At 39.6% G+C, this 13,767-nt stretch overlaps 1 protein-coding gene across 1 annotated transcript in view; it reads right to left on the bottom strand.

The window, feature by feature from the left end:
* Positions 1-5,700: 5,700 nt before the first annotated feature.
* LOC132400625 (protein LYRIC-like) overlaps positions 5,701-13,767 on the bottom strand; it is an 87,171-nt gene continuing 79,104 nt past the window's right edge. The window contains exons 9-12 of the mRNA XM_059981783.1: positions 12,202-12,318; positions 10,720-10,830; positions 9,243-9,390; positions 5,701-8,424 (exon numbers count right to left, since the gene is read on the bottom strand). Coding sequence (XP_059837766.1) covers positions 8,357-8,424; positions 9,243-9,390; positions 10,720-10,830; positions 12,202-12,318 — 444 coding nt within the window. The 3' untranslated portion in view covers positions 5,701-8,356. The remainder of the gene's footprint in view (positions 8,425-9,242; positions 9,391-10,719; positions 10,831-12,201; positions 12,319-13,767) is intronic.

Here is a 13,767-nt window from a genome sequence, read left to right on the forward strand (position 1 = left end):
GTTGAAACAATAACCTGCGTGGCTTGTGTTGTAAGAAAACTCTAATGTATGTAGACAGGATCTTATCAGCAGCCATGAGTTAACCATTGAACCCACACCTATTGTCCTCAAGCCAATAGCCTCCAACTTGTCTGTGGTCTGTTTGGAACAGGGGAGCTGGGGGTTGGTTTTACTGAGTAAAAGTATCACTGCCACGGCCAGGAAGCCTACAAGCAGCCACAGATAATGAGTATTTACAAATGGATACTTGCTGGTTTCAGTGCTCAGGTGGGACCACATGCATCCATTTGTGAAAGCCTGCAAATTCAGGCACATCCCATAGGTTGGTCATTTGCCAGATGCCACTGGGAAGGTGACAAGTCTAAGCCACTTTGCAAATAATTTAGCTGAAAATGAGTGATGCATCTTCAATAACTTTCGGAGACTGGAAGTGAACGATAGGCTTTTATTAACAGCGAAAAGGGAGCACGACATGTCGGAGACTGAGGGAGGAGCAGTGCCCCAATCGCCTTTATACGAGGTCTGTGGGAGGAGTCGCAGGATTAGTCAGCAGAGGGGCATGGCCAGACAGATATACACAGTTTACCACAATGAGTGCCGCAAATGTACTCATGTTTCAGTCAAGCACATTTATTATCAGAGACTGTGTAAATGATACACCTTGATATTTGTTTGCTTACGAGCAGCCACAAACCATGAAGAACCCAATTTTAAAAAAAGGACACCATAACCAGAGAAAGAAGAAAGACACACGTGGCATGCAGACAATAGGTGCAAACAACAGCACTCTGAATGAGACTGAGCTCTTAGATCTGCCCCCCCCCCCCCCCCCCGGAGCAGCAGTAGGTCCAAGCCTCCATCTCAAGTTCATCATTTTAACGGGGCAAAAATGCCGTGAAACTCACAGAGACAACAGCCACTAGGGAGAGGAATGAACATCACGGGACAGCGAGTGAAATGGGCTCAACCCTCGCCTCCAATCCCGACACTCGGGCATTCCAGTCTATCTGGGGAGGCATTTAAATTGTCCAAGCACCGAGTAGGGTCTCGTTCCAAGACCCGGGCCCAGTGCAGTGACACACCCAGACTGCACAGCCTGAAGCCATTCTTGATCTCACCAAATCTGCTCGGCACTTGCAGCGATCCAACCTCACACCCAGGTTAGGCTGAAGGGTATCAGAACTCTTCCGCATTGATTCCTCTCCAATCCAAATGAATGTCTCCAGTTGCTTGAAGTATAGAGGTAGAATTACTCCAGCTGCCACACATAACTGTGGCTAATTTCCTTGTTGTCAGTTCCAGTTGACATAAAACTAAGTGAAGAAGCTTTACAGAGTAATTCACTTTCCATGACAAGATCCTGAAGACTACATGCTGCAATGTCTCCTACACATCCGTTACTTGTTCTCTTCCAGTAGTTCTGACAGTTCCAGGTTTCCCTTCTTATTGATGCTGCTACTTCAAAATGCTAATGTCTTCAAAATTAATGTTAAGTTCAAAGTACAGATTAAAAATTATCAGAGTACTTACATCAACACGTACAACCGAGATTCTTTTTCCTAGCAAACCTATAGAACAGTAACAATGTAACAGTAACAGGATCAATGAACAACAAACTGTGCAAACACAAATATAAATAAATAGCAATAAATAACGAGAGCATGAAATTACATGAAATGAAAGAGCATGAAATAAAAGTTAGACCAAGAGTTGTGGGAACACCAGAAATAGTGTGAGTGTAGTTATCACCTTTTGTTCAAGAACCTAATGGTTGAGGGTTAGTAACTGTTCTTGAACCTGGTGGTGTGAGTCCTGAGGCTCTTGTATTTTCTACTTGATGGCAGCAGCGAGTAAAGAGCAAGGCCTGTATGGTGAGGATCTTTGATAAGGGATACTGCTTTTCTATGGCAATGTTTCATGTAGATGTGCTCAATGGTTGGGACAGCTTTACTGGTGACATACTGGGCGAAATTCACCACCTTCTGTAGGATTTTCTGCTCAAAGGCATTGGTGTTTCCATCCCAAGCCGTGATGCAGCCAGTCAGTGCACTTTCCACCACACATCTATAGATGTTTGCCAAGGTTTTTTGACATGCCAAATCTCCAGACTCCTAAAGTAGCCCTGCTGTGCTTTCTTTGCAATGATCTTTATATGATGGGCTCAGGAGAGGTTCTCTGAGATAGTGACACTCAGGAATTTAAAGTTACCCTCACAATTAAGTGGGTGCATGGAATACACTGCCAGCCAAGGTGGTGGAGGTGGATACAATTGGGTCTTTTTAGAGACTCTTAGGTACCTGGAGCTTAGAAAAATAGAGGCTACGTGGTAGGGAATTTCTAGGCAGTTCTGAGAGTATGTTACATGGTTGGCATAATATTGTGAGCCGAAGGGCCTGTAATGTGATGTAGATTTTCTATGTTCTCTCCACTTATGATCATACAATGCTTACTGGCTCATGGGCCCCTTATTTCCCTCTGCTGATGTCTACTATCAGTCCCTTGGTCCATTGACATTGAGTGAGGGGTTGTTGTTATCACACCACTTGGCCAAATTTTCATTCTCCCTCCTGTATGCTGATTCACCAATGATAAGGCCCAGAACAGGGGTGCCATCAGCAAACTTGTATATGGTGTTGGACTTGTACTCAGCCACACAGTCATAAGTGTGAAGCAAGTAGAGCAGGGGGCTAAGCACACAGCCCTGTGGTTCTTCTGTGCTGATGGAGATTGTGGAGGAGGAGTGGGGTCGTCTGCAAATGAGGAAATCCAAGATCCAATTGCACAAGGCCCTGGTCTTGGAGTTTACTGATTAGTTTTGAGAGGATGATGGTATTAAATTCTGAGCTGTAATAAAGAGCACCCTAATGTATGCACCTTTGCAGTCCACATGTTCCATCGCTGTCTATTTTACCATAAAATGAACCCACAGCCCTCCTGTAGTCCATAATGCATAGGCAAACTAACTAGGAACCCTGAAAATGGTGCTGGGATCAACTTTCCAGATATCAGCATTATGTTTTGCTGAATGGTTATAAGAAAAGATGAATCACACACACCCCGACATCGAATCCAGAAGGACCATTTGCTTTAAGCATGCCCTTATTAATCCAGTAAGCGACTTTCAGGAATATCAATGGAACATTCCAGTAGATGTGTTAGGATGTACTCACAGAGCAAATTGTAAGCTTAATATTTCATTATTAGACTTTCTTTTACTCCTGCTTTAATCCAAAATGAGTGAAATAGCACCAAATTTCCCTCGACATTGAATTCTGAAACTACTCAGACTTACCATATAAGCAGATTGTTCACACCTATTAGGCCCAATTTAATGCCTATCTAACATAGAAAAATACAACTTATTTTCTTTTTTATTTCAATTACAGTATTTGACTTTTACTTAAATTGGAAAATGCAAAAACTGAAGCCTCAATACTGACATAATAGCTCACCACTATATGCATTTTGAAAAGGTGGGTGTGGTGAACTACATATACCTGTCTGGACACGCCCCTCTGCTGACTGCTCCTGTGGCTCTTCCCACAGACCCCTGTATAAAGGAGGTTGGAGGCACTGCTCCTCCCTCAGTCTCCAGGATGTTGTCTGGTGGGCTCTTGCTACTAATCGTGGTCTCTTGCAGCTAATAAAAGCCTATCGTTCGCCTCCCGTCTCCGAGAGTTATTGATGGTGCATCAAAGGGTAACTGGAAATCCAGTTAATACATTTTGAGAGTCAAAATCAGTGCTTCATGAACCAGCAAGCTTCTTATTTTCCCTTGTAAGTTCAAATGAAGATAATTTATTTTAGGATATCTATTGACTTCAAATCATTTAATTAAAGCTTTGAAGCAAATGTGCACTTCTTGGATAAAAAGGGAATTTTTAAAGGACAGTATGGCTTTTGTTGATGTACTGAACATTATCTTTTGTATCTTCTAATGAAGGTTATTTTAGTGAAATTAATGAGACGTTCATCTACAAAAGTAATTGGTATTAAATTTTTGTCTGCCAATTTTCTTTCTTTTTCTCCTGAAGGCACAAGCTCACTTCAATTTGAAGGGCTCCAGCAGCTATCTGTTATGTTGAAGAAGGCACTTTGCATTTTAGACAATATATGCAGGCAGCTTATTTGACGATTAAGCCTGATCCTTTCATTAACAGATTTTTCTCTGTGTGTTAAATTTTACAATGGTAATCAGGATGATAACTTTGAATAACAAAGCTAACACCCATATCATTGAGAAACTCTGGAAAAAAAATGCAACCATATAGTAATGCAGACATTATGAAAAAAAAGTCTATATTGTGCTGTGGTGTATTAAATTTTATAAGAAATATTTGATGCCAGTCTGAACAATGCAAGTGACACTTTAGCTCTGAGTTTGCAGCATTGTGAGATGTCTGTGAAGTCAAACATTGTAGATTTGTTAAATGTTTGTGAATAGTGGCTGCAGTATAGGTCTGTTAAATGTTTGCTAATATCCCCTGGATTCTTTCTTAGCCTCCTGGTGCCAGTGGCACGAGAACGAAAGACCAAAGAGTTTATCTACGGATTGAATCCCTACTCATTGAGGCACCTTCTGCTCCGTTCTTGGGACTTCACCTAGACTGAGGAATTGCAATCAATTGGTGCTTAGGATGAACCCAGGGTGACTTCATGAGTTGGAATTCAGAGCTCCCCCCAACAACAGTAGCAATCAAGCCCCCAATGATGGCAACAAATGAGTGGTGACTAAGAATTATGAGCCTTGAAATCTCTGTGGAAATCTTGCTACATAGTGCTTAGATCACAAACAAGAGAAAAATCGGTAGATGCTAGCAAGCCAAAGACACACACAAAATCCTGGCCTGCTGTGTTCCTCTAGCAATTTGTGTGTGTTGTGTAGTATTTAGTGCAGTTAGGCTCCAAGGTTGAGATAGCCAGAGGTGGTAATGAGGACAAGCTCTCACCTGCCTATAAAGTGCTTCCACATGGCTTGCGTCTCAAATAGCCTCTGTCAACCAAGCCCAGGGCTTCACGTGATGGAATTGTTCCTACCAATGGTAGAAGGGGCAAAGGCAGGTCTCTGGCACCTCAAAACCAGATGCTTCGGGCAGGTGGGGCTTGTTAGTCCTGGTCGACTGCCCACCTAGGAGAAGGAAAACTCTGATTTTAAAACTTCCGCTGCCTTGCGAGCCACACCGAATCATGGGAAAGGCTATGGGAGTAAACCCTGAGAAGAAATCTGGAGCCGGAGTCCCGTAGGCGGTCAATAGGGAGGACTTCATCAATCTATTGTCCGGCAACTCCTGCAGCTGAAGAGGCCACCATGTGTAACGATCTTCGTGCAGGTGGATCCTGACCTCTGGGGCCGAGAGAGTGGGACTGTCTCCATGCCAAGGCTTTTTCACTGTAATATCTTTCACGCACAGGTCCTTGTGTTGTGCATCTTCATCTTGCAATCGTATCTGTGCTTTGGACTTCGGCCTCAGAAGTCATATGCGCGCCCACAGACGTTGACTGCGCAACACATCCGTCTTCCTCGGACTTCGAGAGACTACTACTACTAGTGTAGTTCATTTGTGCTTTTAGCTTTATGATAATAAATTAGGCTTAAGTTACTTTGTTGTGCTTGTACGCTTATTACCACATCTCCTGAACATTCCAGTTGGTTTGGGACTTTTGGGTCTGAAAACCCCAGCCCATTATAGCATTATAAGACTACAAATTCATTTCTAGACCAGTTTTGACCAAAGAACTGCTTTATGAATAGGAAATTTGTAAGCTTCAGAAAATTATAATTCAAATATGAAAATCACAAGTAATTTAGTAACTGACAAAGGTAATTCATTAGTCAAACAATTTTGCTTTCCTACTTAAACCTACCAGAACATCTGGTATATTGGCACTTACTGCAGATTTTAAAGTTTTACAAGCTATAAAGAAACAATTCACATACAGATACTTCATGCAACCTTACTACACAAATAATGAAAACAGAAAAAACAATCCATACACTGGATTTTCTGGTTATACAACATTTAAGTAAAACACCACTTTACAACACCATTTAAAACTCTTATCATTGTTAATATTTGAAATTCAATTTAATATTAACTGATGTAGCTAATTATAATTGCAGCTCAAAATCTTTATTTAAAAAAGCCAGGTACTGAGCCAACACAAAACAGACATAAACTTCAATTACATAACAAGTGGAAGTCAGATTTTTGAAAGAAATGAACCACAGAATTACATGAAAACTATAACAGTAAATGCTACATCACATTCCTATATGAACCACCTTTGCTGCAGGAGGGCATGAAGTGAAACATTCTCATTTATAAAAGGGAAACAAAAATACTGCCTTAATTAGTGAAAATTGTTAAACCTCCTATAAAACTGTTAAGTCAACATTAAGGCTAATATGGCCACTACAAGACCTGATAAAAAGTCATACTTTTGTACAGCTGGAAAATAAATCATTTTTATACAGTTAGAACATTCAGGACCTTGCATGAGTTATCACTGATTGATAAAAAATGTAATGGGTGAGCAACTGTAGCAAACACCTCTATAAATCTGGATAGTTTAGCTCTTTGCAAATAGTAAATACTATATTTAAGGATACTGGCTTAGGAGGTATTGGTTGTATATTAACTAGCAGGCTACTTACATCAAACAATAGGTTGGCTTGACTTCAAATTGCCCTTTGATTGATTTTTCTTCAAATAAAATTGGAGATTCTAACAATATTTTACATTGGTTTATAGCCAAAATTGAAAATGCAAGCAAATGATGTACACTATAGAATGTAGGGAAGTTACAAATACTGATTTATTACCATAAGATAATTTGTTCCAGTTTCTTTGCCTCCAATATGGTCAATTACGCTGGTTTTCCTTTGACTTCTTAAAAATTCATTGATTGTGATTCGGTCACAGCAAATAAACCGTAAACATCTTCTGTTTAAATAATTTTGCTTATTTTCTTGAAGGCTACATGTCTCAAGAGATCACACTGTTTTGTAACAATAGTGATCAACACTCATTAAGGTAAACACACTGGGTAGCTTTAGAAAATAACACAACCATTAATTAAAACTCACATGAGCCAACTAAATTTCAAACTCCACAATTAGCCCATTATATTGTAGAGCTTAGTGCCTATAACTAAATCTTGTATTTTATGATGATGACGACCACATTACATTTTGAAACAGTAACATTTCAAAGCAACACAAGTGGATTATTTCAAAAGGTTCCAGTAACCAACCTGGGTGATTCTTACCTTCATTCAGGAACCATGGTTGGATTTACAGCAAAGTGTCTTAAAGTGGGCACATTTCTTAGAAATGTGTTCCTTTAATACTACTACAGTCAATAACTAATATCAACTTAAAATTCCCTTCTGACTAGAATAAGTACTTCCATGAGTGGTGTCCAGTTGAAACCATTATCGGCTGATCTGACAGTCAGTCTTTTAAGACCTATCCTAATGTCTGGGATTATTTCTCTCTTTGTTTTACATAGATTCTGCAAATAAAATTGTCTAATATGAAACACTTCTAAACACGGAAGGAACAAATTTAAAATTATGGGCACTATGGACAAAATGGTACAAAAGATTTAAGGTAAAAGGGGGTGGGTTCTATGGCATGCTCCCCTGCACAGTTTGCAAAAATTATTTAGTGCATTTTCATCCCAAAAGATGCAAAATTATATTATTTAAATATTAAATCTGGACAAGCAAGGTTACTGAGTAATACCTGAAGTGCTATATTGCTATGAGCTGACAGTGTGGAAGCAAATCCATATGCAACAGCTCAAAACAGAGGTGAGAAATCACCTGTTCAGTTCCATCCTATTTCTCAGAAACCAGGATTAAGATTTAAGACACAGATAGGCAGCCACAGTTATTTGTAAAGTACAATTTCACAATAGGACACAAAATTGAGTATATCAGGAGAAGGAAAGTTTGAAACAGATTTGAATTAAATATGCAACTTTTAAAAAAACATCTAGTCTACTACTTTTATGCTGCCATAAAACAAGGCTGCTTGGAACTGGAAAAGCTACTTTGCATTCCATGTGGCACTAGAATAGAAAAAAAAGTAACAAAGTACATGGGAAATACATTCTTTTTGTGGCTTGTTACCTTTCTGTAACAATAAGTACTTGCCATTAGCAACTCCTTTAACTTTTGCTCTGTGGCTTCCATGTCTACATCAGAGTTTCCTACTCTATGTCCCTTTGTTCATTTTATGGACTTAGTGCAATGCTTCCTGCAAGCACAATGCCTGTGCCTAATTTAGAAGTAACTGGTGACAATTTCAGAATTAAAAATCTGAACCATTTCCATGAATAAAAAGGCAGTGTCAGGTTTCTCTTCTGGCTTTCATTTTCCTCTTCTCTGTTTTGGCACAGTCTAAAGTGAATCCATTTTCTGTGATAAATAAAAAAAAAAGTACTTCAGAATAATGACTTTTTAGAATAATTTGCCAACTGCTCACAGCATGTATAACTTCTTCAGCTGAAGGCAATTTCATAAAATTGCCCTCTTTCCTGTTAATTTTTGAAATCCGTTTTTGTCCGGTAGTTTCCAAAGACAAAAAGGTGATATCACACGTATTTTTAAACATAGAACCCTGAGCATACTTAAAATAAAAAAATGATTCAGCAGGGTAGAATGCATACATGCCAGTCCAGCTTCCTAATCTCAGAAATACAATGACTCTCACAGACCTCCAATGCCTGAAGTTACTAAGGAGGGTGCAGGGAAGCCACAGGCACTGAGGCCCTGCTATTTTAGCAACACCTCATAATTTAGATAGAAGAAAAGGAGATTTGGTGCGGGGTGTGGGGGGGGGGGGGGGAGATGTGGTTAAAGTTAGACCACATAGCAAATTGCTTAATAACTGCTTTACCAAAATACAAGAGTGATTTATTTAAAGCTTGACCATTACCCAATCTGATGACAACTTCTGATTCGGTAAACAAAAGAGGTGCTAATGACATTAAATTGATTGCGGATGAAAAAGAGGAATCACTAAAAACAGGAGAGACTAACTAAGCAATTTTCAATGATTTTGCTGCAAAAATGAGAATGTTTTGTACCAACCAGTGGTTCACTCCCATTCCCACGAATAATTGTAAGAAACTGGCTCAGATGTTGTTTCTTTTCATAGCACGGCCTTGTGAAGTTCTGAAAAATTAAGACATCTAATACTCAAAGTTTATACTACTTTAAAACACATGGCTTACTTTTAGTGCTTGATGTGCTGGTTCCATTATTCCATTGTTCAGTAAGACCAATATCTGTCAAACACTGTTCCACTTCAATTCCTGATCTTTGTGGAATTCCCTCTGGATCCACATCCACCAGAATCTTCTTCTGTACACCATCTCTGAGCTGTCAAGTAAAAAAAAACTATGATTAGCTTTATAACAATAACAGTTCTATTAATGTGCTGAGGTGTTACAAAGGCCTTCACAAGTGCAAGCCAACTCAAGTTTATTATCATTTAACTATATATATGTGTGTATACGTATATGTGTACTATATATGTGTACTATATATGTGTATATGGTCAAATGAAACACCGTTTCTCTGAAGCAGGGCATAAAATACACCTAACACATAATAATAAGGATGAAATCTACAGATGGTTAATATATAAATAAAGTGCATAAATTAAATATTGTAAGATATGGAACAGATAAACCAGTGACACTTAGAATGCGATATGGCAGGAAGTTCAGAAGCCTTATGGCCTGAGGGAAGAAACTGTTTCCTATGTTGACCATTCTTGCTTTAATGTATCAGAGTCCCCTGCCTGATGGTAGAAAGTTAAAGAGGATGCTGGATGGATGGGTGGGATTCTCGATAATATTATGCAGCGGTCCTGATAAATGTCCCCGAAGGATGGTAGGGAGACCGCAGTGATCCTCTCAGTCGTTCTCACAATCCTCTGTGGGGCCTTCCATACCAGATGGTGATGCAACTTGTCGGGATGCTCTCAATGGTGCTCCTGTACAGCGCAGTTAAGATGGCGGGGGGGGGGGGGAGGGAGGGAGGCCTTCCTTTCCTCGGTCTCCCTAGGCACTCACTATCCATTAAAATATGGCACGGAGTCATTAAAGAAATATTCTTGTACTATCTGCTCATCCAAATCACTTCTGTGTCCTGCCAGAACTGTTCACAGATTGGATGCATTGTCTACACACCTGGACAATCATGGCCTCACTTTATTTGAATGCTGTTAGTTATCTGCAGGATAGCCAAAGGCTCCTCAGTAGAGTGGAACCAGAATTATCACTTGCAGTAGTGAGAGGAAGGGAGTCCAGGTGGGAGGACATCAGAGCCGAACACTGGTAGGGCTAAGGGCATGACCACCTTAAGAGTTGTAGAAAGGAAGTCCTGGAGGAAGGAGTTCAACTAGACAATTAGTGGCCATAGAAATTAACATGTTTTTTTATTGTTGTCATTTCGACCATCAGCGTGCATCTATACTGTCCTTCACTATTATGGTGTTCTTTTACAAGCTCGGGAGAGGTTGTTAACTGTCCCTTTTCTGATCATCGAAGTAATTCTCTTGAAAGTCTGACACAAGTTTCAAATGTTAGAATACATCCTATAAACAGGACAGAATTCAAAAAATTCACATTGCAGTCAAACAATGTTTTGCTGTACTTCTACCTCCATCTGAAAAACTTCAGAACAAAACAAAACTTTACCAACCTTTATTTCTGACTCCGTTACAACAAAATGGACATCAGAGAAGCCAGGAGTAACTGGATGTGTTTTGCCTGGCTCATCATGTGATATAGAACCCGGTTTCTCCAATGTCATCTAGAAAACAAAATGCGACCTTACTCCTTGCCTTGTGAAATCTTTCTTACCTAAACCCGAGTCATTCACTTCCCAAAACGAAGAGCGACTTTTCTCCTTTCAAATCATTATGTTCTTGTCCTCCTTCTCCTGCTATTCCATGAAACACAATTTAATAATAAAGCAATAATTTGCAGAATGACAAAATTATTGTGTTTAACTGCAGCTTGTGTTAGCTTTTTGTGCAGTTGATGGAGGATCCAAGTAGCAGTGACTGTTTTTTAAGTGTGCTATTGTGATCTGAAAGGCAGTACTGGCTCAAACAGAGTCAACATTAACTTTGAAAATCAGGTGATATATTAAGGGGGTCGGAAGCAAGTTGGAAGGAAGGGAATGGGGCTAATGGTATAGTCTTTACAAAGAACCAGCTTCAGTCTGGTGAGCTAAACAGAGTTGCTCTAACTGTGATTCTATTGTTATTTGCTTTTGACTTGTAGGAAAGTTGATGAAGCTGGAAGGAAATTGGATTTCAGATGTTGCCACCAGGGAATGATGTGAGGGGACCTTAGAGGAAAGCTACATGTATGTTTGGGCACAATGAAAGCAATAATGCAATCCAGTTGCTGGCTCTCTGCTCAACTGAGCTGAACTCGATTTTAATATTTTCACAGCACAGAAGAAGAATGTGAAAGTCACCCTGCATCAGAGAACTTCCGCACTTCTGCAGTTATACGGCATTTCGCAGACAGAATTGTGTTGTGTTTTTTTTTTAAAAAGGGCTGATGATATAGATCCATCCCATTGTGGCCAAAGTAAGTGTGTTGTACTGAAAATACAAATATGGGCTGGAGTATATTACCAAAAGTCAAATATCACCCTGAACAGGAACAGATTTTATTCTCAGATTGGTATCCTTGTCTTTGAGCATTTAGATGCTTTGCATTCTTCTAGTAGTCTTAAAATGTACAAAATATTTACAGAGATAATCTGTCTCTTCTGCTCAACAATTATTACATTGCATGTCTAAACTCTGAATCCATTTTAAAACCAATTCTAACAAAATGTACTTAAACCAATCTTGTTGAAAGCTCTTAAATACATTGCATAGGAAATTTTACAAACAATTGATGATGCAAATTATTTTACTGTATCCTCTTGATTTAAAGTAAAATATATTCAAAAATATGAAAAAAATGTGAACTGGCAGGAATTACATCAAAAAATCTTACAAGAATAATAATTCAGTGCCATTATGTACTTGCATTGTGCCTTGAGGCATTCTGTTGTATTAGATATGCTCAGTTAGTACCCATATTTCTTGTTAATTAAACAACCATCAAGAATGTTTTTCAAATTTTCAAAAAGACTATTTTTATCTTTCATACCACATACCACTTCCCTTCCAGCAGAATCTTCTATATGCTTGCCCTTCTTCTTTCTCTTCTTTCGTTTTGACTTCCCACTGCTTGCAGGATTCATCTGAGACTTTTCTTCTTCTTCTTCAGACATCTAGGCAATAGGAACAAACGGGCACTCAGTTCATTGCATTGGGTATAACATTCCACAATAAATGTCCTGCTGCATACAAAGCTGCTCCCCGTCTTCACCTTGGATACTCTGACCAGTTACCTGATATGCTAATTCCTGCATACTGACTACTGTCAAACCAGTACAAAGGGAGATACAGACATTGAGTTTAAGAGCCAGGAGGTAATGTTGCAGCTACATAGGACCCTGGTCAGACCCCACTTGGAGTACTGTGCTCAGTTCTGGTCGCCTCACTACAGGAAGGATGTGGAAGCCATAGAAAGGGAGCAGAGGAGATTTACAAGGATGCTGCCTGGATTGTGGAGCATGCCTTATGAAAACAGGTTGAGTGAACTTGGCCTTATTTCCTTGGAGCAACGGAGGATGAGAGGCGACTTGATAGAAGTGTACAAGACGATGAGAGGCATTGATCGTGTGGGTAGTAAAGAGGCTTTTCCCCAGGGCTGAAATGGTTAGCACGAGAGGGCATAGTTTTAAGGTGCTTGGAAGCAGGTACTGAGGAGACGTCAGGGATAAGTTTTTACTCAGAGAGTGGTGAGTGTGTGGAATGGGCTGCCAATGGTGGTGGTGGAGGCGGAAATGATACGGGTCTTTTAAGAGGCTCCTGGATGGCTACATGGAGTTAGAAAAATAGAAGGTTATGGGTAAAGCCTAGGTAGTTCTAAGGTAGGGACATGTTCGGCACAGCTTTGTGGGCCAAAGGGCCTTTATTGTGCTGTAGGTTTTCTATGTTTCTATGTAGATCTGGCCAGCAGGACCAACATCAGTGTTGTGGGACATGTTCAGTGAGGTGGCCATCTACAACCAATATTTTAACATTGATGAATACTGCATGTGAGATCTGTGTTTGGCTACATAGAGAAGTACATTGAGGATGTCACCATTATTAATCACATTTACTGTATCTCAAAGCAAATCAGAAGCCATGGCTGACAGCAGAATCCAGGCATGGCTGAAAGATCAGGATGCTGCATTCAGATTGGGGGATAAGACAGCTCTCAAGTCAGCCAGCTGTGCTTTCCTGCACCAAAGTTCAAAGCAAATTTATTATCGAAATACATTGGTGTCACCATATACAACCCTGAAATTCATTTTCTTGCAAACATTCACAGTAAATACAAGAAACACAATAGAATTCAAGCACAACCACCCCATCCAATATGCAAAAACTAATGTCAGGTTCGTATATAGTGACAAATATGTACTTTGAAAATAAATTTACTTTGAACTTTATGGTGTGGGAAAGCACTGTGTAAGTACAAAAAGAGAATAAAGTAATAACAACAAAAAAGCTTATGTACCTAGTGACACAGCAATTTTTAAGTAAATCTCCAGAAAGCCACAATACTAAACACCACTAGAATAGTCCAAAAGTTCCTAGCAATTGAGAAATGAGTGCACTTGGCTATG

This window comes from Hypanus sabinus, chromosome 10 (genome assembly GCF_030144855.1).
Source record: "Hypanus sabinus isolate sHypSab1 chromosome 10, sHypSab1.hap1, whole genome shotgun sequence".
Classification (NCBI taxonomy): domain Eukaryota; kingdom Metazoa; phylum Chordata; class Chondrichthyes; order Myliobatiformes; family Dasyatidae; genus Hypanus; species Hypanus sabinus.